Source organism: Balaenoptera physalus, assembly GCF_965194825.1.
Source record: "Balaenoptera physalus genome assembly, chromosome: 10".
NCBI classification, from domain to species: Eukaryota; Metazoa; Chordata; class Mammalia; order Artiodactyla; family Balaenopteridae; genus Balaenoptera; species Balaenoptera physalus.
In genome coordinates, this window is record NC_138889.1 from 71,759,991 (window position 1) to 71,784,448 (window position 24,458).

Genomic DNA, 24,458 nt, shown 5'->3' on the forward strand with positions numbered 1-24,458 from the left:
TCTTCTTTCTTACACTAAAAGTAGTATATCACTAATACAGTAGATACTTTTGCACTTTGTATTCTTCACTGAACAATTTATCCTGGAATGCATTTCCCATCAGTTCATAGAGATGGTTCTTATTCTTTTTATAGCTGCAGAATGCTCCACTGGGTGAATGTACCATGTTCTATTCAACTTCTCTCTCTCCTGTAGGTTGTTTCTAATGCTGTGACCTCATGCACATGTATTTTCATACTGTTGGAAGTACATTTTCAGGGAAAATTCCTAGATTGGCATTACTGAGTCAAAAGGTAAGCACCTATGTAGTCAAATCAAAATCCATTTTATGTCTCCTGATATAATGCACTGAGAAGAACACATCATTTCTGTGCTATTCCTGCCCCCAAAATGAATCTAACCATGAAGAAACAAACTCAAATTGAGGGAACTCTACAAATAACTAACTTGTACTCAAAGATGTCAATGTCATAAAACACAAAGACTAAAGAACTGTTCCAAATTAAAGAAGACATGGAAACAAAGTGCACTGCATAATGTGAGATTTTCTTTTGCCATATAGGGCATTAGTGGGACAATTGGCAAAATCTGAAAAAGTTCTGCATATTACATTAGTAATATATCAATATTAATTTCTGATTTTGCTTATACACTATATTTATGTAAGCAAGTACCCTTGTGTTTAGGAAATATACATGGAAGTATTTAAAAATAAGGCAGCGGGCTTCCCTGGTGGCGCAGTGGTTAAGGATCTGCCTGCCAATGCAGGGGACACGGGTTCGAGCCCTGGTCTGGGAAGATCCCACATGCTCGCGGAGCGACTAGGCCCGTGAGCCACAACTACTGAGGCTGCGCGTCTGGAGCCTGTGCCCCGCAACAAGAGAGGTCACGACAGTGAGAGGCCCGCGCACCGCGATGAAGAGTGGCCCCTGCTTGCCGCAACCAGAGAAAGCCCTCGCACAGAAACAAAGACCCAACACAGCCAAAAATAAATAAATAAATAAATAAATAAATAAATAAATAAAATAAAAAATAAAAATAAAAATAAGGCAGCATTGTCTTCAACTTACACTCAGATGATTCAGAAAAAACTGTGTATACATGGGGGGGAGGAATAAAACAAATACAGTAAAATGGTAGCATGTGGGAAAACTGGGTAAAGTTTTTTTAAAAAGCAACATCAAATATCATGTTGGCATGTGTATCTGTACTTTCAGTACTGAACATTTACTAACTTGTATATAAATTCTTTCTCCTAGGAAAAAACATCATCATATGAGGTGACAAGATAAATTGGCTGGCAATATTAAACTACTAATATATATAAACAACCAATTCTGTAACTATAATATTTTTAATTAAACTATGATTTAATGTTATGTAACCAATAAACAACTGGTTTATCACATTGCTCTTATAAAATGCTAAATCTAAAATATAATTTAGAAGGAACTCAAGTCCAATATAGCTCCAGTAGCACAAATTTAGTCAACTTATATTTCTTTGCTTCTTTCAGAACCACAAATAAATAAACTAAAAAATATATATATGTATATATATAATCTTTGTCTATTTCATAAAGGCCTGAAAAGACATTTTTCTTTGTGAAATAGAAATAAATCAATGGCTACCAAGGACATTACTTTAAACTAAGTTTCAATCCCAAACTCAGACTTCATGGCTCTACCCAAAGTAATTCAAGATCAAGGTCTTTCAAGAAGATTCAATGACAACTCTACATTGTTTACAAGCAGAGTCTTTTACTCATTATCACTTTTCAGCAAGGAACTAATACCCTAAAGACACTTCTATTTTTCCTCACCAAAAGGCGGGAAAAAAAAGTAATAAACGTTCATGCAGCATCACAAAATCTGTTTCTATTTTATGAGATCAATTTTAATTTGAAAAAGGAACCTTTAAAAAATTTTAAAATAATACAGCTTTAAGAAAGTCTCTTTCTGCACTCCTCCCCCACCTTAAAGTTAGCAATTTACTTTCCTCACTGAATTAAACAGACTAGTTTCATTTCAAAGTTTAGGAATGACCCTTGACATTTCAGCAATACAGATGAATTAAAAATCCCATCCCAGTAGGTAGCTGCCTGTCATCACTTTGCCTTCAAATGGTGTTATATCAAGGGAAAGCAGAATTCTTAATCTACTCAAGAGAAGTATCCCCACTAAACTCCTGCAACCTCCCCATCCCAAGACAGACAGACAGACACACACACACAAAGGTTAGAAATGAATAAGAAGAATGAGTTTTAAGAAACCCTAGGTTAGAATTTCTCCTCTGACAAAAGCAGTCATCCTCTAAAAGAAAGTGTTCTTCCTTGAGTGCCTAACATTTGTATCTAGGAATTACAATGTCTGAGTCATCAGAACCACTTCAGCTCCTTGGGACTTCCCTGGTGGTCCAGTGGTTAAGACTCCGCCCTGCCAACGCAGGGGGTGCAGGTTCAATCCCTGGTCGGGGAACTAAGATTCCATATGACACGCAGTGCGCCCAAAAGATTAGGAAAAAAAAAAATCATTACAAGAACCATTTCAACTCCTACCAAAATTAGGAAATCTCTAGTATGTACCACCACTAGCAGGGGGTACCTTATTTTTCAATGCTAAGAATTCATTTGTAAATTACTCTGAAAATATAAAACAGTAATTTGCACACTAAAAATAAGTCTACAGTATAGTTTCAAATTCACAGATAAAATTTATTTTAAGTGATTTCTAATGCAGGGCACATGTTCAAGATGTAGCAACAGAAGAAGAAATTCAGGAATCTAAACTCACAAACTTCACACAAAGATCAACTAACTTTAACACAAATGCATGTGCCTTGAAATCTCTTCTAGGAGCTCTGACCCAGGAAAAGGCAATGGAAAAACATTCACCAAAACGCAAATTAGGTAAAAAGCAACGTCTGAGTCAGCTCCAGGCTAACAGGTTGTTAAGATTGACTAAAACTCAATAATTGAGAAATCAGCTACCCCCTACATAGCTCAAAATCTGACAAACTGCTGAATAATAAGTCACGATGCTAAATGAAGAACAGAGGCTGGGAAATTCCTCTCCTTAATTCTGTAAAACATGTATGGTCTTTTCTCAGAGTTGCCAGAAAACCCAACGGTTACTCCATTATTTCCAAAAATCAACGCTCAACTGATAAAGTTTCCCCAACTCAAAATGGGATCAACATTCATTACCTAAATATCACACAAAAGTGAGGAGAGGAGTATGAAGCTGAGGGGAAAAGGGGCTGAAGACTTAAAACAGATCAGATTATATGTCAAGAAAAAATGAATAAATTACAAATTTAGTTTTGGAGGAACAAGATACAGAAGTAACAGCAGCAAATTTATTATTTGACTTATTCTTAGATGGCACTGTGCTGAATGATTTGGATAAATTATTTTATTTACTCCAGAAACCCTAAAGGTACTAATATTAGTCTCCCTTTTCATACAGGAAACTGAGGCTCAGAGAACTTAAGAAACCTGACCTAAGACACATACCTAGTTTGTTAACTGAGTAAGAAAGAACCTAGAATTTCAAAGGTGCAGAGATTTGTTCACCCAAACCCAACATTTTATAGAGGAAATTAAGCCCTGAAGAGATTACAGACAATTAAAAGATTCCCCAGCATCACCTGAGTAGGGAGACCTAAAACCCAGGTAGTCAACGCTCTTTCCATTTCACTTTCTACAACGTTAAGATCATTTCCTAACGATAGAATCCACTCATCGTTTAGGGGTTGTATTCACCAACAAAACTTATGACGTCTTTCAAAAAACTATGAACGGAAACAAGGAGGTCATGCACACACATATACTCTTAATAATATTCTACATTTTTAATCATGGATGTTTTATGATGTGTTACATTCATTTTTAAAGAGAAAAAGCCATCTCAGTTAAGTAATTATAGTCTTGATTTCCTAATTTTGTAGCTCTTCATATGCATAAAAGGCAACAAGTAAATTTAAGGTTAAGGAAAGTCAGGGTTAAAGGCAAAGTTGTTTTTTCAAGTTCTCCACTCCCCAATTTGTTCATTATATTTTTTCTACTCAAGATTACATAATAGAAAAATACATACTGAACACTGTAAAAAAATGTCGTATCTCAGGAGTCTTACAAAATAAATAAAACCAATTTGTACCATCCTGATCTCCTACAGAGAGAACTGGCTTCCACTCATTAAGGTTATTATCATTCTGCAGTCTTCTCTCCTTCCAATTACTACTGCGAGACAATCATAACAGAATGAATTTTAATTTCCCAGGAGTCAGACAATAAATAGCAGCTCTATTAAGTGTAGATGATAGTCACCTTAGCTCCATAAGCTAAGATTAATACAGTAACAACAATAATAATAATGTTTGTAGCCTTACTATGTACCAGACACTGTTCTAGGCCCTGAACATATGTTAGCTCATTTTATTTTCACAACCGTATGTGGTACTTTGTATGTCCCCAGTTCACAGATGGGAAAAACTAAGGTACTGAGAGGTTAAGTAATTTACCTAAGATTACACAGGCGGCAAGTGGTAGAGATGAGACTCGATCCAGGTCTGGCTCCCGCCTCTCCAGAAAGCCTCCTCAAAGTCAGAGGCCATGTTCCTCCCTTTCACTGGCCCCAGGTCACGGGCCTATCCCACTCCCCTCCTTGCCTGCTTCCTCTCTCCAAGCTAGCATATGACTCCCCCAGCCCCCATACTCAGGTAAGACATGTCCTCTCTTCCCACCATCACGTCTACGCAGTACTTTTATCAATCCTTCCCAAACTGACTTTTCCTCGATTCTGAATTCCCTTTGCATTTAAACGTGTTAACAGAAGTGTACACATAAGCTTATAATAGCCATCATTAATGGAGCACATACTACATACTAGACACAATGCTAAAAGGATGTTCCCATAATTTAAAGGATTATGAAGACGGTGAGATCAGACCCATTTTACTGAAAACTGAGGTTCAGAGAAGCTAAATAATATTTTCTCAATGTTCGCCCAGTAAATAAATAACACAGCAAGATCTAACGCTCAAGTCTGTATGACTCAAAGCTCACACTCTTTCTCTATGTATAAATACACGTCTCTCATGCACACACACCTCTTTCACTTCTTTTAAATCTAGAGTACCTAGATACAACACTATTCATAAAGGTGTTTCTTTAACAAATGAATTCTAGAAAATCATTAAGCAGACAGAAATTACGGTTATCTTAATGGTTTCTAATACTATTTCCAAAAAAAAAGGTTCCAATACCTTAACTAAATAATTAACTTACAGATTCAAATACATTTCGATGGTCCCTCCCCCCAAAACACTAAAGAAATATTTGTGGTTTAAATCTTTTAGGTAACACTTTTTTTTTTTAAACACTATTTATTAATACTGGAACCCAGGATTATTCTCTCACTCCTCACCAACCTCCCACCTCCCCCTAACTACAGTTCGCAAAGAAAGACTTAGCTATAAATTGTTTTGCTTTGCCATCAGTTACTTAAAGTATCTCTTGGCCCTATGAGAAATAGCAACATGACGGCATCTCTGATTCTGCAGCTAAACTGCAGCTAAACTGAAAGGCCAAGTTGAGCATCTCACCTCTTAGTGTGATTTTTTTTTTAACCCACTAATGAGCATACTGTAAATGCTCACTACATAAACATCTCTTCCTGGATACAAAGGTTTTAGCAGCAGTTTTTAATACTCGAAACAGTGTAACAGCAATTATTGCTCATTTAGTCAATGTGAAAGGTAACAATCACATTTATGCTACAGTACTCGGTATTTTAATGTCACTGTAAACATTAAGTGAAATGAAATACGCTATTCAAGTATGCCAACTGATAACAAATGGGTCAAACAAAAATATTTCACCAAAGCATCTTAACCATACTCTTGATATACTTAGAGTATCTTTGTTACCTGCTATAACGCGATACCTTCATTCTCTCCCAGCATATGCCACACCTTGTAGGTTGACAAAAGCAGAGAGATATCTGGGCTTCTCTCTTTTAATAGTCCCAAAAACGACCACTCAAACCTCCTACCAAGAGCAAATCCTAAGAATCAAGAATTCCACCGCCCTTTCCTTTACAACCCGACTTTCCGCCTCCAGCTACCAGAGAGGATTGGGGGTGGGGGAGAGAGTGGTTGGAACGGACACAGAACGCACGACTCGGTCGGTCATCTCCCAGCCTGGCCCACCCCAAACTTCACCTTGGCACGGCGAGAGGCAGGAAGGCACCAGGAATACCTAGGAAATGGTCTCACCCCTATCGGAAAACATTCTTAACTTCCTCGAGGCCACCATTTCCCTGGGGCATTATCACACACTCCCACCCGGACGTATTACCTAAGAGATTACTTAAAAGAAAAGCACAAACACACACAAAGAGAAACACTGCTTGAAGCGGGCAGCTCCGGCTCGGCGTGCGCGGAGAAGCCCAGAGATCACGCGGAGCCGCGGCCAAGTTGCCACCGGGATTGCACCCACGGTGCAGGAGGCGGCCGGGGCGGCTGGAAACCCAGCGCGCGGGGCTCCAGCCCCACGCCCTACGCCCGGCGCCCCAGCCTCGGAGCAGGAAGCCCGGCGCGGCAGCGCTGCCTCTCCCGAAGGGCTCGGGCCGCGGCCGCAGCGAGAAGGTGGATCTGCGCTTCCCACCCCGCCAGCTCCGCCCTCCCGGACACATTCCTGAGAAGCCCGACTCCCGGGACGCCGAGCTGGGCGCCCAGCAGGCAGGAGCGGGGCGCCCCGACCGCAGGGCAGTAGGGCAGAGCCGGCCGGAGCCCCCCGCCCGCCTCCCGCCCACCCCCGGCCCGCGCGGCACCTCCGGGGCGGGGTCCCCGCAGCCGCCCCGCCACAGGTAGCGCGAGCCCCCGCCCGCCGCCGCCCCGGCGCCCCGGGGAAGGCCCGCTCTAGGCACCTGGATGAACTGGATGGTGAGCGCCGACTTGCCCACGCCGCCCCCACCGACCACCACGAGCCGGTACTTCTCTTGGCCGGAGCCGTCCCGCCAGCCGGCCGCGGCCATGGGGACGCCGCCGAGCCCAGCCCGGCCACGCCGAGCCGCCGCCCGCCCTAGGCCCGGCTCCGGGGACTTGTGCGGCCGGCGGGCTGCGGGCGAGCGGCCGGGCGGGGGTCCCGGGCGCCGGGAGCTGCTGGAGGGCCGGTCCGGGCGGCAGCGCGGCGCCCGGGCTGGCCGGGTCCCAGCCGAGGCGCGGAGAAGCGAGGTGACCGCAGCAGCGAGGGGCTGCAGCGTCCGGGGGGCGCACTCCTGCACACGTCTTCGCAGCGCCTGCCGAACACAGCCTCCAGCGCAGCTACAAATGGCCGTCTGGGGGCCGGGCCGCCAGGCTGAGGTGCTGCATATGCATGAGGGGGCGGGGCGGGGCGGGGCGGGGCGGGTCCGCGCTGGCCTGGGCTGAGATTCGGGAGCTGACGGAGGGCTCAGACCCCCTCAGATGTGCCCCTGCAATCCCTTGACTGTGAGTGGGTGTGTGCACGCGTGTGCGTGTGCGAGTGTGTGTGACAAAGAGTGTGGGAGTGGGAAGAAGATGGTAGACAGTGTGTGACCATAATTGTATATGTCAGGGATGGTCAGGGATTGTGTGGATAAAAAATACAGTGTGCGAAGGTGTGTGTGAAAAATAGAGCTGTTGTCATCTTAATTCAGTTTGTAGGAGGGTAAATATCCTGTTTTAAGAGTACAGATGGTGACCATGACTGTATGAAAAACAGTGTATGACAGTGCTTGAAGATTAGAGCTGTCACAATAATTGTGTGTATGATATGCTTGCGGTGTGTGAGGGATGTCACAGAGACTGAATCACAGTGATTGAGGGTGCGTGGACAAGAGTATATGTGGCATATGTTGTATCAGGAGAGTGTCTTAGTGGCTGTGTGTATATGTGAAAAATGTGCGGTAATTGTATTTGAGGGGTGTGAGTGTGAGAGATTAATTTATGCTTTTTTACGCACTACATACCAGGCACTGTGCTCAGTGCTACCGATCCTTTTATGAACAGTTCCCTGCCCTCAGGGAACTAAGAATCCAATGGGAAAACGGCCAGGACAACAGGCAAGTTGTCAGGCATAATGATAAGGGCTATAACTAATAGCTCCGTGTGGCCATGGGAGAAGCACTCACTCCAGAGCTGGGTGGTCAGGGAAGGCTTCCTAAAAGACCTGAAGAATAAGTAATATAGAGAGATGAATAACTGGAAGAAAAGTATTCCAGGGAAAGCAAACCACATATGAAGAAGCCAGAGCAGAGAAGGTAAGCCATGTGTCACATGATTTTGATTGTGTTGGGGGAGTGTGCTTGTAAATTAAAAGTGATTATCTATGTGTATAGCCGTTTAACCAAATGTAGCAGGAATCACAGCTGTATACTGAGGCAGTGTAGGGCAGTAGATAAGACCGTGGGCTCTGGGGCCAGACTGGATTCAAATCCTAGCTCTCTCACTAATAGTATCATGTTGGGAGCTTACTGAACTTCTGTGCCTCAGTTTTCTCTTCTCTAAAATAAAGACCGTAAGACTACCTACCTTAAGGGGGTTTTTAGTAAGAATCAAATGAGTTAATACATATAAAGCACATAAAACAGTGCCTGGCATGTAGTAAGCATTTATGGCAGTTTTGGAACATGACTGCAAGTTCTTGGAAACAGCTTAGTGACTCTCTTGGAACCAGTAGAATGCAGCAGAAGAGATGCTGTATAACTTCCAAGTCTAGGTCAGAAGAGGCCACGTGGCTTCCACCTGTTCTCTTGGGATTCTCACTCTGGGAGAAACATCGTAAGAAGTTTGGCTACCCTGAGACTGCCATGCTAGAGAGGCCACATGTAAGCATGCCAGTCAAAGGTCTAGCTGACTGCCAGCATCAACTGCCAGCCATGTGAGACACCTTGGACACCGAGCTCTGTCCAGCCTTCAGATGACTGCAGCCCCTGCTGGCATTTGACTGCAACTGCATGAAAGACCCCAAGCAAGAGCTACCCAGGTCAGCCCTTCCTGACCTACAAAATCATGAGCAAAATAAAACAGTAAACTGGTTGTGCTTTTTTAAACTTTTTCTTTGGGAATAATTTCAATCTATAAAGTATAAAGAACAGCCATACGCCTTTACCCAAATTCAACTATGTGAGCATTTTACCCCACTTCCTTTATCGTTCTCCCCTATGTCTGCTTCTCTCTCTCTTTCATATATATGATATAGTTATTCATATAAATTTATGATAAATTTATGTATATATATATAATTCATATATTAAAATGAATTTCTGAACCATTTAAGGGTAAGTTACAGGAATTATGCCCTTTACCCCTAAGGGCTTCAGTGTGTATTTCCTAAGAATAGGGATATTATCTTACGTAACCACAATACAGTTATCAACATTAGTAAATTTAACATTGATGTGAATACTTTTGTCTAATCTACCATTCATATTCTAATTTTGTCAGTTGATTCAATAATGTGCTTTAGAGCATTTTTTTCCCCTCTAGTACGGAATCCAGTCTAGGGTCAGGCATTGCATTTAGTTGTCAGATCTCTTTAGCTTTCTTAATATGATACAAAATGTTTGTCTTAGAACCTTTTTTATTTTTTTTTTTGAGGGGAGGGAGGTATTTTTTACACAGCAGTAATAGCCAGAAAAGCCTTAATGCAGATAGTGTTAGCAATGTGAAAAGAAAGAAAAAGAAAGAGGAACCCATGTCAAGGAAATGCTGAGAAAGGGCCAGTTATGCTTCTCTCAGTGTCTGTTTAGCCCTGAAATTTCCCATAATCCTTCAGGACCAAAAAGATAACCAATGAGTCCTCCTTATGCAGCTTTTCTTCTAAAGTACAATCCAAAATCTTTCTCTCCTTTCAAGAAGATATGAGGGCTTCCCTGGTGGCGCAGTGGTTGAGAATCTGCCTGCCAATGCAGGGGACACGGGTTTGAGCCCTGGTCTGGGAGGATCCCACATGCCGCGGAGCAACTGGGCCCGTGAGCCACAATTACTGAGCCTGCGCGTCTGGAGCCTGTGCTCCGCAACAGGAGAGGCCGCGATAGTGAGAGGCCCGCGCACCGCGATGAAGAGTGGCCCCCGCTTGCCACAACTAGAGAAAGCCCTCGCACAGAAACGAAGACCCAACACAGCCATAAATAAATAAATAAATAAAATTAAAAAAAAAAAAAAAGAAAGAAAGAAATCAACAAGGATGGGGGAAACTTTAAAAAAAAAAAAAAAAGATATGATCATCTGAAAAGCTTATCAAATCTCAAAAATATCCAAAAGAAAGAAAGTTATTCCCTGACAGGGAAAAAAAAAAAAACACACATAGGGATTTCTCTGGCGGTCCACTGGTTAAGACTCCACGCTTCCACTGCAGGGGACACGGGTTTGATACCTGGTCGTGGAACCAAGATCCTGCATGCCGCACGGCACAGCCAGAAAAAAAAAAAAAAAAAAAAAAAACCTATACTAGTCACAACTATTTAGACTGGGGGAATAAGGTATTGGTCCTAAAGCAATTATAATGAATTCCTTAGTATTCTGTGCCTCTGCATCTGGTATAGGAGCACTCAGGGGGTTCTGAGCCTGATGATAGTTTGACCAGTAAAAGAAAAAGAGGATAAGGTGGTAATGAATACAAGCTTGTGTGCACATATGTATTCAGTGACTAGAGTTTTCAGGGAGAAACTTATTTTCAGTAGAACCTATTTCAATCCTTATTTGCTGAGCTTCTTCTCTGCCTGAGTCCTGACCAAGATTTTCTTTCCTTCCTACTCTGTACCACTGCAACCTCTGTGTACAGGACAATTCCAACACTGCAACCAAGCAAGCAAACCCATGCTGTAGAAACCATGTGTTGGTTGCCTCCCAGGCATCCGTTTCTCCTTCCTTTCATATAGTGTCTCCTAATTTTCTCTCGGTGGTTTGAGAGTGACTGACTCCCACCTGCAGCTCCAGGGATTTACCCTAATTCACTGAAGATTATCAACCCCTACTGGCCACAGTAATTAGCTGATAGATGGGCGTATGACCTAGGTGAGGCCAATCAAGAACAGATTCAACTACAGAATCAAAACTACAATGAGATACCACTTCACACCCACTAAGATAACTAGAATCAAAAAGACAGATAATAACAAGTGTTGACAAGGATTTGGAGAAACTGAACCCCTCATACACTGCTGGTAGGAATGTAAAATGGCATTCCTGCTTTGGAAAACAATCTGGCATTTCCTCAAAAAAGTTAAACATAGAGTTACCATACCACCCGGAAGTTCCAGCCTTAAGTACATACCCAAGATAAATTAAAACATGTCCATATAAAAACCTGAAAGTGCAAGTTTATAGCAGCATTATTTATAATAGCCAAAAAGTGGAATTAACTCAATTATCCATCACCTGAAGAACAGATAAATAAAATATAGGGTATTCATACAATGGAATATTATTTTGCAATAAAAAGGGATAAAGTACTGATACATGCTACAACATGGATGAATCTTGAAAACATTAGGCTAAGTGAAAGAAGCCAGTCACAGAAGACAACATATTATATGATTCCCACTGTATGAAAGGTCCAGGATAGGAAAATCTATAGAGACAGAAAGTAGATTAGTGATTGCCAGGACCGAGGGGGAAATGCTCTGTGACTGATAATGGGTATGGGGTTTCTTTTTGGAGATATGAAAATGTTCTGGAATTAGATATCTGCGATGGTTGCACAGCTCTGTAAATATACTAAAAACCATTGAACTATATACTTCTTAAAGTGAGTTTTATGGCATATGAATCAAATCTCAAAGCTGTGAGGATGAAAGATTCAATTGCAGGGTTTTATTTGAGCTACTAAGGAAATGTCTTTTTACTTCAAGATATTCCTCATATCAACTCTATTCCTTTATTTTTTTTAAAATTTAACTCAAAGTCAAGTGTTCAGCAAGGAAGAAGCCCACATGTTCAACTCCACGTAGACATTCTGTCCCAAAATGCTTTCTTGCCCTTACAAAATATCCCAAAAGCCTACAGCAAAAAGAAATTCCCCTGCAAAACAAACCGCTGAAGACAGGAGTATCTGGCAGAGAAAGAACTAGTTGTCATTCATGCCAATTAAAGATGAATTTTCATCTTAATCTAAAAAGTTTCTTTCTCAAGTAGCTAAGAGATAACAGGGAAGTACAAAAATCTTCATCAGAAGAATGACCCAGAACCTTGGAAAGGACACTAGAGATCATGCCCCTAATCTTACCGAAAGAAATCCTGTGACTAGGGAAGGAATTTCTCTCCCAATGTCACCTAGCAAGTTGTAAGCAGGATACAGGTCTCCTGACTCCTATGCTCAGAGCACTATGCCCCATGCCAAGCTGGGTGTTACCCAGAATCCCACAAAGCCTCATAGCACAGAGACAGCGTGATGCTGCCAATCAAAAGAGATGTTGAATGTACCTTTTTTTTTTAGCTACCATTTCTTTTTTTTTTTTAATTTTTTATTTTATTTTATTTTATTTATTTATTTATGGCTGTGTTGGGTCTTCGTTTCTGTGCAAGGGCTTTCTCTAATTGTGGCAAGTGGGGGCCATTCTTCATCGCGGTGCACGGGCCTCTCACTATCGCAGCCTGTCTTGTTGTGGAGCACAGGCTCTAGACGCGCAGGCTCAGTAATTGTGGCTCACGGGCCCAGTTGCTCCGCAGCATGTGGGATCTTCCCAGACCAGGGCCCGAACCCGTGTCCCCTGCATTGGCAGGCAGATTCCCAACCACTGCGCCACCAGGGAAGCCCGAATGTACCATTTTGATTTCAGTGGAGTGATGGTCTGGCTAAAGGGGTGTCAAGAGACTTCAGTGGGCAGATTCAGGGTCAGATTTGGCCAAAAGATATGTTTTGAATACAAGTTTTGAATTGGTTGCTGATATTTGAATTTAGAATATTTCACAAACAAATCTAGATTTCTAACTCTTCCTGAAAAAATTAAATGGAACATCTACCAACACTGGGCCTGCATTATCATAGGACAATGGCTAAAGGTAAGTACAGGCTGCCCTTGAGAAAAGTATGGATGTTCCTGTTCTTCAAAGTAATCAGTACTCTTTTTTTTTTTTTTTTTTTAAAGAGGACACAAGTGGAAGCAGTTAATTTTTTTTTTTTAATTTATTTATTTATGGCTGTGTTGGGTCTTCGCTTCTGTGCGAGGGCTTCCTCCAGTTGCAGCAAGCGGGGGCCACTCTTCATCGCGGTGCGCGGGCCTCTCACCATCGCGGCCTCTCTTGTTGCGGAGCACAGGCTCCAGACGCGCAGGCTCAGCAGTTGTGGCTCACGGGCCTAGTTGCTCCGCGGCACGCGGGATCCTCCCAGACCAGGGCTCAAACCCGTGTCCCCTGCACTGGCAGGCAGACTCCCAACCACTGCGCCACCAGGGAAGCCCAGTAATCAGTACTCTTGTATCACACCCCACCCATTTGACGTTACCTGTCTGGCCTCTGTGGGCTTTAAGAGTTTGCAAGTCCTACTACTATATGCCAATGTTCTCCACCTAGAATGCACATTTGAGTCCCCTGTAGTATCTTAAAATGAAGAACCTAGGCTCCACCCCAGACTTGGTAAATAGAAATCTCTATTTGCAGACCAAGAATGTGAATTTGTGTATTTAAATACCCAAAGCGAAATTATTAGAGAAATGCAAATCAAAACTACAATGAGGTATCACCTCACACCAGTTAGAATGGGCATCACCAGAAAATCTACAAACAGCAAATGCTGGAGAGGGTGTGGAGAAAAGGGAACCCTCTTGCACTGTTGGTGGGAATGTAAATTGATACCGCCACTATGGACAACAGTATGGAGGTTCCTTAAAAAACTAAAAATAGAATTACCATATGACCCAGCAATCCCACTACAGGGCATATACCCAGAGGAAACCATAATTCCAAAAGACACATGCACCCCAATGTTCATTGCAGCACTATTTACAATAGCCAGGTCATGGAAGCAACCTAAATGCCCATTGACAGACAAATGGATAAAGAAGATGTGGTATATATATATACAATGAAACATTACTCAGCCATAAAAAGGAACGAAATTGGGTCATTTGTAGAGACGTGGATGGATCCAGAGACTGTCGTACAGAGTGAAGTAAGTCAGAAAGAGAAAAACAAATGTCGTATATTAACGCGTATATGTGGAACCTAGAAAAATGGTACAGATGAACCGGTTTGCAGGGCAGATATAGAGACAAGATGTAGAGAACAAACATATGGACACCAAGGGGGGAAGGTGGGGGGGTGGGGATGGTGGTGTGATGAATTGGGAGATTGGGATTGACATGTATACACTAATATGTATAAAATGGATAACTAATAAGAACCTGCTGTTTTAAAAAATAAATAAAATAAAATTCAAAAATTCAAAATAAATAAATAAATAAACAAATACCCAAAGTGACTCTGAGACACCACCACAGTTGGGAACTCTTGGAGGAGAGTAGACTCATGCATGTCCACTCTTTTTTTTCAGGACAAACAATGACCCTCTCATCTGGAATGTTGGTTACTCATCATCTCTAAAAATGACCATTGCAGAAATACCATTCCTGGCCCATCCCAGAGAAGGGATTTGGGGGTGGAGTGGGGAGGGAGGTGCTGAAACTAAGATTCCCCTGACTTCATCTACAGCTGAGTCAGACAGAGCCCAGGCCTGGTGACCAAAGAGGGCCAAACCCCCAGATCAGAGAGCATTCGAATCTCATCACAGTTAATGGAAGAGCACCATCCACTTATTTCCTTAATAGGCCCCTGCTTGTAATGTGAATGAATGGCTGGTGGAGAATGAAACAACCCAGCAGGAGCTGCATGCATCTGAGATGAGACAGACGCACAAATCTATTCCTTGTTTAAAGATCACGCTGCTAAGAATAGAAGCTGAAACACAGGCTGGAGCGTGTGCACACACAGCCCTAAGGAAGGCCACAACAGAGCTGGAGGAATCCACAGCTTAGTGGAGGATCATCAGAGAATCATAGAGGCTTAAAGCAGAAAAGGGACCCTGAAGTCATTCCCTCTAATGCTCTCATTTTATAGATGGGGAAGCAAAGGCCCAGATAGAAAAGAGCGTTCCCCACCATTGCTTAGAGATAGAGCAGAAGCATGACAGGAACTCAGATTCTGTCTCCCAGCCTGGGGCCTGACTTAATGTAGTGCACTGCCTTGGGAGCCCAAGAGTCCAGAAGGCTAAGCAGGGCCAAAGTCACACCACCCTTCTCAGGCATAACTGCCAGGAAGAATCTAGCAAGGGTGTCCACTATTGCATTTTCTTAGATAACAAAAAATCAAAAACCACCTAAATATTCAACAACAGGGACTTGATTAAATAAATAATGCTATAGCCATAGTATAGAACACTATGTGGCCATTAAAAATAATTTTTATTTATATAGGAAAATGAAAAGAGTGGGATACAAATCAGTATATACAGTATGATTCCAGTGTTACATATATATATATATAATAGCTACCATTTACTGAGCACTTACCATGAACCTGGCACTGTGCTAATCACTTAAAACGTATTATCCAATTTAATCCACAAATCAACCAACTGAAGTGGATTCTATTTTTGTTTGTATTTTACAAAAAAAAGCTTCGGCACAGAGGTGTCATATAGCTAGTAAACTGCAGAGTGCATATTTAAACCCATAAGGTCTGAGCTCCAAAGCTTTGTATTTAATCATTATTAATAGATTTTTTTTAAAAAAGAAAGAAAGGCAGTATATTCAGTTATCCTAGGTTATTTGCCACTTTTCATTTTTCTGTATTTTTTACCTTTTTTTCCTGCAATTTCGCATTCCCTCCTACCCCCAGCCCCTGATAACCTCTAGTCTACCTTCTGTCCCTATGAATTTTCCTATTTTAGATATCTCATATAAGTGTAAGCATACATGTGTCCTTTGGTGTCTGTTTTATTTCATTTAGCATAATGTTTCAAGGTTCCTCCATGTTATAGCACGTATGCATGCTTCATTCCTTTTTATGGCTGAATAGTATCCTATTGTATGGATATACTACTATTTGTTTATCCATTCATCTCTGTTGATACACATTTAGGTTGTTTCCACTATTTGGCTATTGTGAATAATACCGCCCGCTGTGAACATTTGTGTACAAGTACCTGAGTTCCTGTTTTCAGATCTTTTGGGTATATGCCTAGGAATGGAATTGTTGGGTCAAATGGTAATTTTATGTCTCTTTGAGAAACTGCCAAATTGTTTTCCATAGCAGCTACACCATTTTACATTTCCAACAGCAACGTGAGAGGGTTCCAATTTCCTCACATCTTCAACAACATTTGCTATCTTCCTTTTTTTATAATAGCCATCCTGAAAGGTATGAAGTGGTATCTGATTATAGTTTTGGTTTGCATTTCCCTAATGACTAATGATGTTGAGCACATTTTCATATGCTTATTTGACATTTATATATCTTCTTTGGCGAAATGTTTATTCAAGTCCTTTGCCTATTTTTTTAAATAAATTTATTTATTTTTGACTGTGTTGACTCTTCGTTGCTGCGTGCGGGCTTTCTCTAGTTGCGGTGAGCGGGGGCTACTCTTCGTTGCAGTGCACGGGCTTCTCATTGCAGTGGTTTCTCTTGTTGCGGAGCACGGGCTGTAGGCACGCAGGCTTCAGTAGCTGCGGCACGTGGGCTCAGTAGTTGTGGTTCGCGGGCTCTAGAGCACAGGCTCAGTAGTTGTGGCGCACGGGCTTAGTTGCTCCGCGGCATGTGGTATCTTCCCGGACCTGGGCTTGAACCCATGTCCCCCACGTTGGCAGGCAGATTCTTAACCACTGTGCCACCAGGGAAGTCCCTTTGCCTATTTTTTAACTGGTTTATTTGCCTTTTTGTTGTTGAGTTGTAGGACTTCTTTATATATTCTGGATATTAAACCCTTATCAGATATGTCATTTGCAAATATATTTTCTGTGGCTCTTCATCCTCTCGATAGTATTCTTTGATGTACAAGTTTTTTATTTTAATGAAGTCCAACCTCTATTTCTTTTTAGTCAAGAAAAATATAAGATTATGTTTATGAACAATTTTTAATGATACGGGCAAAGCAGAAACCAAAATTGTACCTATATGATTGAACTATGTAAAAATAAGTGGTAGTTAGATAATCTGGGAGACTTAACTATTCCATGAAGATTGAGAATCAGAGTCAATATATAGAAAATACTTATGTCATTCTCCATCAGTCAGGTTGAACAGTGATGGCTGCTTTCTCTCTTACTTCTCCGCAGCAGCTTTCCAAAGAGAGACATGCCTGCTGCGCTATGGGGACTGAGCCCTGAAAACTGAGCTTCCTCTAGCACCCAGGCCTGGTTTATAGGGCTCCAAACAGCTCTCTCTTTCACCCACACCCCTTTCCAGGACTGTGACTATGGCTGTTTTAAAGACTTGTGAAGAACTCAGGAAAGACCGAAAGAGTGGCAGAGAGAAGAGCGAAGTCCTTTCTCCTTTTGAATAAGCTAAGACATCTCTAGCCTCCAGAACAAAAGGATACAACTTCAAATGCAGCTATATGGATTTAGGTTAGACAGCTGGTAGAACCTGATAATAAGGCAAGGTAGACAGCTCCTAGGAAGCTTTTTAAAATGCAGTGGTTTCTAAGCCCTGTTCCTGTCCCCACAGAATTACACTGTTTCAGGAGAGAACTGAAAGGAAATGCTTTGTGATTGCAATCTTCCCTCCTGCGCCCCATGGGACATGGGATACTTCTGTCTCCTGCAGCTGCAACACCAGTGGTCTGGTCAGAACAAGGTTTTCTTTTTGGAGAACTCAGGAGCCCTGGAGTGAGAGTGTGAGACACGGCATCCTAAATGCTAGAAAGGGAAGGGACTTGACAGGTCTACTCTACCTCCTATATTAGTCAGTGTTGGGGCATTAGGGGACCCAATAAATAACAGCCCTCCTCCCCACCCAAGTTTTGAACCAACTGAGAAATAGGACACAGAAAGCCAATAGATGGAGATCCAAAGGTCAGCTCTGTTGCTGATAAGACACAGACTGGAGGATATGGCTTAGACGTGAGGCCAAGTAGGCTTGCTTACACTGTTCCCAGAATAAATGTACCATTGAGTTATAGGCAGGGCTGGAAAAACTGCAGGCCTCATCTTATGGGGCTCTGCCTCCGTAAAACTTGTAGCACATAGAGGAACACAGAATAACTGCCCGCTTTTAGTCAGGCTGACTCCCAAAGAAAACAAAGGAAGGAGCTAAACAGAGCATGCCCACGTCATTCTTCCAAACTCAAGTGGATAGTCAAGTAGAAGTCATACCTTCTTCGTGGAGAAGGATGAATAAGGCATGGGGAGAGAGGCTAGGAGCCTTACTCTGGTGATTTTCAAATTTTAGTGGGCATCAGAATCACCTGCAGAGCTTATTACAACACAGATTGCTGGGCTCCACCCCCAGGACCCTGATTCACTGGATCTCTGGTATGGTCTGATAAGTCTTATTTTTTAACAAGTTCCCTGGTGATGCTGATGCTGCTTATCTTGGGACCACACTTTGAGAACCAGTGCTCAAAGAGAACCTCTCCACTTGGAAATATAAGGAGGAATAAATGATTCCCTTGACCGTAAGGACTTGTTTGGTTGCCAGTGACAGAAACCCAACTCAAACTGAAATAAAAAGAATTTATTGGTTCATGTAACTAAATGATACAGCTGTTGATCTAACTTTAAGGACAGCTAGACTCAGAGACTCAAATGGTATCGTCAGGACTCTTTCACTCTCTGTATCTCTCAGCTGTGTTCGTCCTGTATGACTCAAGTCTCAAACCGGATTTGCCCTGGTGTTGGCAAGATGGCTCCACTTATTTCTCTTCCCCTGAGGCAGTGTTTCTCAAACTTCAGCATGAATCAGAATCACCTGGAGGGCTTGTTAAAACACAGATTGCTGGGCTCCAACCCAGGAGTTTCTGACTCAGTAGGTCTGGGGTAAAGCCCAAGAATTGGCAATTCTAACAAATTCCCAGGTGATAATATAGATGCTATCTGAAGAATGGAGAATGGATGCTGGAAAGACTCAAACAATAGATGTTCACTACTCTTTGTTTTACAGATCAAGAAACTGAGAGGTTACGTGACTGGTCTGTTTTATCCCATTTAGAAGAGAACAGTTTTTCCAAGGATACATTGGTTTTGAAACAAGAAAATCTGACATCAAATCCCTACTGATAAACTGAGTAGTTTAGGGCAGGTTACTAAACCTCTTTACTCCTCTCTTTATTGTTTTAAAATGGGAATAACTGTAACACCTATTCATAGGGTAGGATGAGGGTGTGTTGATTTACTGGAACATGTAAGAGTCCTTTATATTTAGAGAAGTGTTAGATAGACGGTGAGTTTTAAATTATTTTATTTTAAAAATCAATGTGGATTATAATAGACCTGAAAATTAAAACTACATGGAGTCACTATTTTTTGTTATTAGTACTATTTTTCCCCTATACAATTGGCAAGATGAAATATTTGATAACACTTTACGGAGCAAAAGTCAGGGGAAACACTAATTTTCATTCATTGCTAGTTGAGTCCAGCCCATATCCTGTACTTTCAATGTACTCAGGGACTCAATGCCCCCAAAATTTCATCTTTGCCTGAGGGATTTTTCTGAACTGTGTAAGTCTGTTCTGGCCACCAGAAGGCCAGACCAGGGAATTAACACCTACCCCGCTATTCGTATCTCACACCACCATGCTCCCAGAGCAGCCTTCAGCCAATGACTCTGGGGAGATGCAGCTTCCTCACCTTTGTTTAGGAAAATCCAGAAGCAAGTATTCTGCACCATTTCTCATCATTTCCAAGTGGGATTAAGTTTCAGTCACCTACTGTATTAGCTGGTTTCATAATACATCCCTTTAATGGTTGCCTTCCATTCCCTGTTTCACTCCCCTTCCCCTCAGCATTCTGGTGTTTCCTGAACCTTCCAAATATACTACTTGCAATAGAATCATTGTCACAGAGATATGCTTTTCTGGGGGAACCCCAACCAAGATGTAAACATTCTTTGGGAGTGGGCAATATCTAGCAAAATTACAAATTTACATCCCCTTTGACCTAGCAAATCTGATTCTAATAACTTATTTAATAGGTATATGCATGTAGAAAATAACATACATGAGGCTATTTACTGAAGCACTATTTGTGATAGCAGATAGCAAGAGACTGACACAATTTAAATGTCCATTAATTCAAGACTGGTCAAATAAATCAAGGTACATTCATACAAGGAGATACTATGCAGAAAAAAAAAAAAGGAATTCATACTAACTTGGAACAATCTTCAAGATTTATTTAAATGAAATAATGGACAGTATGTATAATACACCACCATTTGTGTAAAAGGAGAGCATATATAAATGTGTAGTTAGTTGTATCATTGATTTTTTTATTTCTAGAAGGATAAACAAGAAACTGGGAGACTATTCTTGTATTATCTATTCAGAAAAACAAATTAATTAGTTAAAAACTTCTTTAAAATGAATGTGGGAAAAGAGTTTTACACTCAGAAAATTATTTATTACTCATTTCAGAAACACATTTATTTTTAGAGTTAGATACTATAACTACCAACACTACAAACTACAAATTGCAATATGTCCAAAAAATGTTTACCAACAACCACCTAGAGCTTTAAAATGTATAGACAATGTGTTAATTAGCCAGGGAGATATTTTTTTAAAAAAAAGAAAAAAAAGACAGGGAAGGTACTGAAGAGCCCAAAGTCACACTTGGGGATTTTGAAGCTCTCATTATAAATAACATCTCCCCTGTCCTTCAAACTTGCTATGAGATGGGAGCTTTATATGCACATTCTCTTATGTTCACTGCAGCTACTATCACCCTAGTTTTACAGACGAGGAGACTAAGGCTTGGGGAACTGAAGGGACTGGTTAAGGACCACATAAGTAGAACCTGAATTTGATCCCAGGTCTGTCTGACCCCAGGGAAAGATATATGCCAACATCCTCTCAGCGCTACCTATTAAAGATGCAAACCTTGATAAGAGCTTTGAAAAAAAGGATCATATTTTAGAGTCACAATACCCCAAGGTCCAGGCCTGTAAGTACCCTCGTGAGCAACAGGGAAAGCCATTTCCTCTTTGGCCTTTCTGCACAGATTTTCATGCCAGAACCAGAGCCTAGGGACCAGCAAGGGGGTTGTTGGTTCATACCTTTCTGTGACTAGAGCGTGCCAGCATCTGGGACCATACTACAGGGCAGGAATGTATTAAAACTAATTTGGAAAATATTTTTTGACAAACAATTCGTTTTGCCTTCTCAGTCCTTCACACAGTGCCTGGCACATAGAAGTTTCTGATAAAATACTTGTTGAGTGAATGAATGAACCAATAACTGGACAGCATAGTGTGAAGTGATGCAAGGAAGTCCAAAGGGGTAAAATACAGTTCCAAGTTATAACTCAGTTGAGGAGACAAGACAAAAATACCTCAATATTTAGGTAAGAGTAGAAGACAGGCCTAAAAGTAAGGCCTCAGTGCCAAATGAAGCCTGAGCTATAGGAAATCAGAGGTGGGAAATAGCCCTTTAGGCTGATGTGATGGGATGATGACATATATAGATAAGCAGAGACAAAGGGCATTCTGGAGAAGACAATTTTTAGTGGAGATGTGGGATAAGCCCAATATCTTGATGCATGGGAAAGAAGCACAAGATTTGGAATTAGATAAGACCAGGGTTCAAATCCCACATCTGCCTTTTATTGATGCGTACAATGACTCAACCCCTCTAATAAGGATAATAATGGGGCTTCAGGACCAGGCAGAGACATTCAGACAATACAGCCCCCACTGGTGGCCATTTTAGATGACCGGTCTTCAGGATCTTGTCCTTCCTTGAATGCTTGCCTGAAACCAGACCAGAGAGAAGGAAGACTATGAATAGGAGAAAGGAAAGATACTTTCCTCTAGGCCCCTGAGATGCCCCAGACCTGGAGCCAACTGGAGAATGAATGGGAATTGGTGTTCTCAGTGGACAGACTAAAGCTGGATGGAGCAGGTGTAGCAGAAGGAGATGCCCCATTGCTGCTCCTTGACATCATCTGAGCCTCTGCCAGTCAGTTCCCCAGCCTCAGTGGTCACCAAGCCAAGATCCAGGCCTGAGACACCCAAACCCTCTCCTGCACTGGACCTCCATTTCTTTTCCTTGTCATCTTGCCCTTTGAGTCTTTACTTCTTTTTCTTTTTCACTCTTTTTTTTTTTTTAATTAAATTAAGTTGATTTACAATGTTGTGTTAGTTTCTGGTATACAGCAAAGTGACTCAGTTATTTATATATATATATATATATATATATATATATATACATATTCTTTTTCATATTCTTTTCCATTATAGTTTATTAGAGGATATTGAATATAGTTCCCTGCACTATACAGCAGGACCTTGTCATTTACCTATTTTATATATAATACTGTGTATCTGCTAATTCCAAACTCCTAATTATCCCTCCCCCACCCCCTTTCCCCTTTGGTAAACATAAGTTTGTTTTCCATGTCTGTCTATTACTGTTTTGTAAATAAGTTCTTTTGTGTCATATTTTAGATTCCACATATAAGTGATATATGGTATTAGTCTTTCTCTTCCTGACTTACTTCACTTAGCATGATAATTTTTAGGTCCACCCATGTTACTGCAAATGGCATTATTTCATTCTTTTTTATAGCTGAGTAGTATTCCATTACATATATATATATATCTTCTTTATCAATTCATCTGTAGATGAACATTTAGGTTGCTTCCATGTCTTGGCTATTGTAAATAGTGCTGCTATGAACACTGGGATGCATGTATCTTTTTGAAGTATAGGTTTCTCTGGATATATGCCCAGGAGTGGGATTGCTGGGTCATGCGGCAACTCTATTTTCAGTTTTTTAAGGAACCTCCATACTGTTTTCCATGGCGGCTGCACCAATTTACATTCCCACCAACAGTGTAGGAGAGTTCTCTTTTCTCTACACCCTCTCCAGCATTTGTTATTTGTAGACTTTAATGATGGCCATTCTGCCTGGTGTGAGGTGATACCTCATTGTAGTTTTGATTTGCATTTCTCTAATAATTAGGGATGTTGAGCATCTTTTCACGTGTCTATTGGCCATCTGTATGACTTCTTTGGAGAAATGTCTATTTAGGTCTTCTGTCATTCTTTGATTGGGTTATTTTTTTGTTATTGAGTTGTATGAGCTGTTTATATATTTTGGAAATTAAACCCTTGTTGGTTGCATCATTTGCAGATATTTTCTCCCAGTCCGTTGGTTGTCTTTTTGTTTTGTTTATGATTTCCTTTGCTGTGCAAAAGCTTATTAGTTTGATTAGGTCCCACTTGTTTATTTTTGCTTTTATTTCTATCGCCTTGGGAGACTGACCTAAGAAGACATTGGTACGATTTATGTCAGAGAAAGTTTTGCCTATGTTCTCTTCTAGGAGTTTTACGGTGTCATGTCTTATATTTAAGTCTTTAAGCCATTTTGAGTTTATTTTTGTGTATGGTGTGAGGGTGTGTTCTAACATCATTGATTTATATGCGGCTGTCCAACTTTCCCTACACCACTTGCTGAAGAGACTGTGTTTTCTCCATGAGTCTTCACTTCTCTTTGTTTCTATTTCAGTATCTATTTCAGCTTTTCAGTCTCTGTTTCAGTCGTTCCCTCTCTCTCTGTTTCTATCTCAATTGTCTAAAGTTCTTTCTCCATTTTACTCACATTTGTCTCAATAACAAGCCCCAGCTCCCTGCACAATATTCTTTGTATTACTAAAACTCAAATCAAAGCAAAACAAAAATGCAGAGGCTTGGCTTATTTACAAAAGTATATCAATCTAAAACTCAGTGTGATCATTTAGATTCATACCTTTATACAATACTCAAAAATATATCTCAGATGGATAAAAGAGTTAAATAGATGAAAGCCAAATCACAGAAAAACTGGCAGGAAATTGAATTCACTATTTATCAGATCTTTGGAGGAATAATAACTTTTCAAGCATTGAAGCAAAGAAGAAATCACAAAGGAAAAGATGAACAGATTTTACTACGTAAAAATGTGAAGCTTCTGTGCAAAGCAAAGTAACAAAAGGAAGATAAAATAGAATGATGTTTGCAGTAAATATTCAAAGAATTAATATATAAATTATATGAAGTTGCTATCATAAAAAGAAAAATTAAATCTTGAATAAACAGATCCCTTCCATAAATAGAAATACAACCATAAATCAGCACAAGGAAATGTGTTTAGCTTCATATTTTCAAGTATGTGCAAATTAAAACATTAATAGGAACCATTTCCCTGCCATTATACTAGCAAAAATGAAAACAATGAGAATACCCAGTGCTTGTGGTTAAGTAAAGTTACACGATTCTTTTGGAACGCTCTTTGGCAATA

The 24,458-nt window shown here is 41.0% G+C and overlaps 1 protein-coding gene and 2 long non-coding RNA genes across 4 annotated transcripts in view; 2 read left to right on the forward strand and 1 right to left on the reverse strand.

Annotated features, from left to right (window-relative positions):
- The window catches only part of RRAS2 (RAS related 2), a 71,411-nt gene extending 64,092 nt beyond the window's left edge, over nt 1–7,319 (reverse strand). The window contains exon 1 of one of the 2 annotated variants that reach the window (XM_082476053.1): nt 6,930–7,319. In XM_082476053.1, coding sequence (XP_082332179.1) covers nt 6,930–7,037 — 108 coding nt within the window. In that variant the 5' untranslated portion in view covers nt 7,038–7,319. The remainder of the gene's footprint in view (nt 1–6,929) is intronic. The other variant, XM_082476054.1, reaches the window with a different exon arrangement.
- Nucleotides 630–1,546, forward strand: LOC309667520. The gene is made up of 2 exons (XR_014267799.1): nt 630–716; nt 1,050–1,546. It is a non-coding gene; the product is annotated as an uncharacterized lncRNA (long non-coding RNA).
- Nucleotides 7,320–7,414: 95 nt separating the features above from the next.
- The window catches only part of LOC309667516, a 29,541-nt gene continuing 12,497 nt past the window's right edge, over nt 7,415–24,458 (forward strand). Inside the window, exon 1 of the long non-coding RNA XR_014267794.1 lies at nt 7,415–8,282. This is a non-coding gene — a long non-coding RNA (uncharacterized lncRNA). The remainder of the gene's footprint in view (nt 8,283–24,458) is intronic.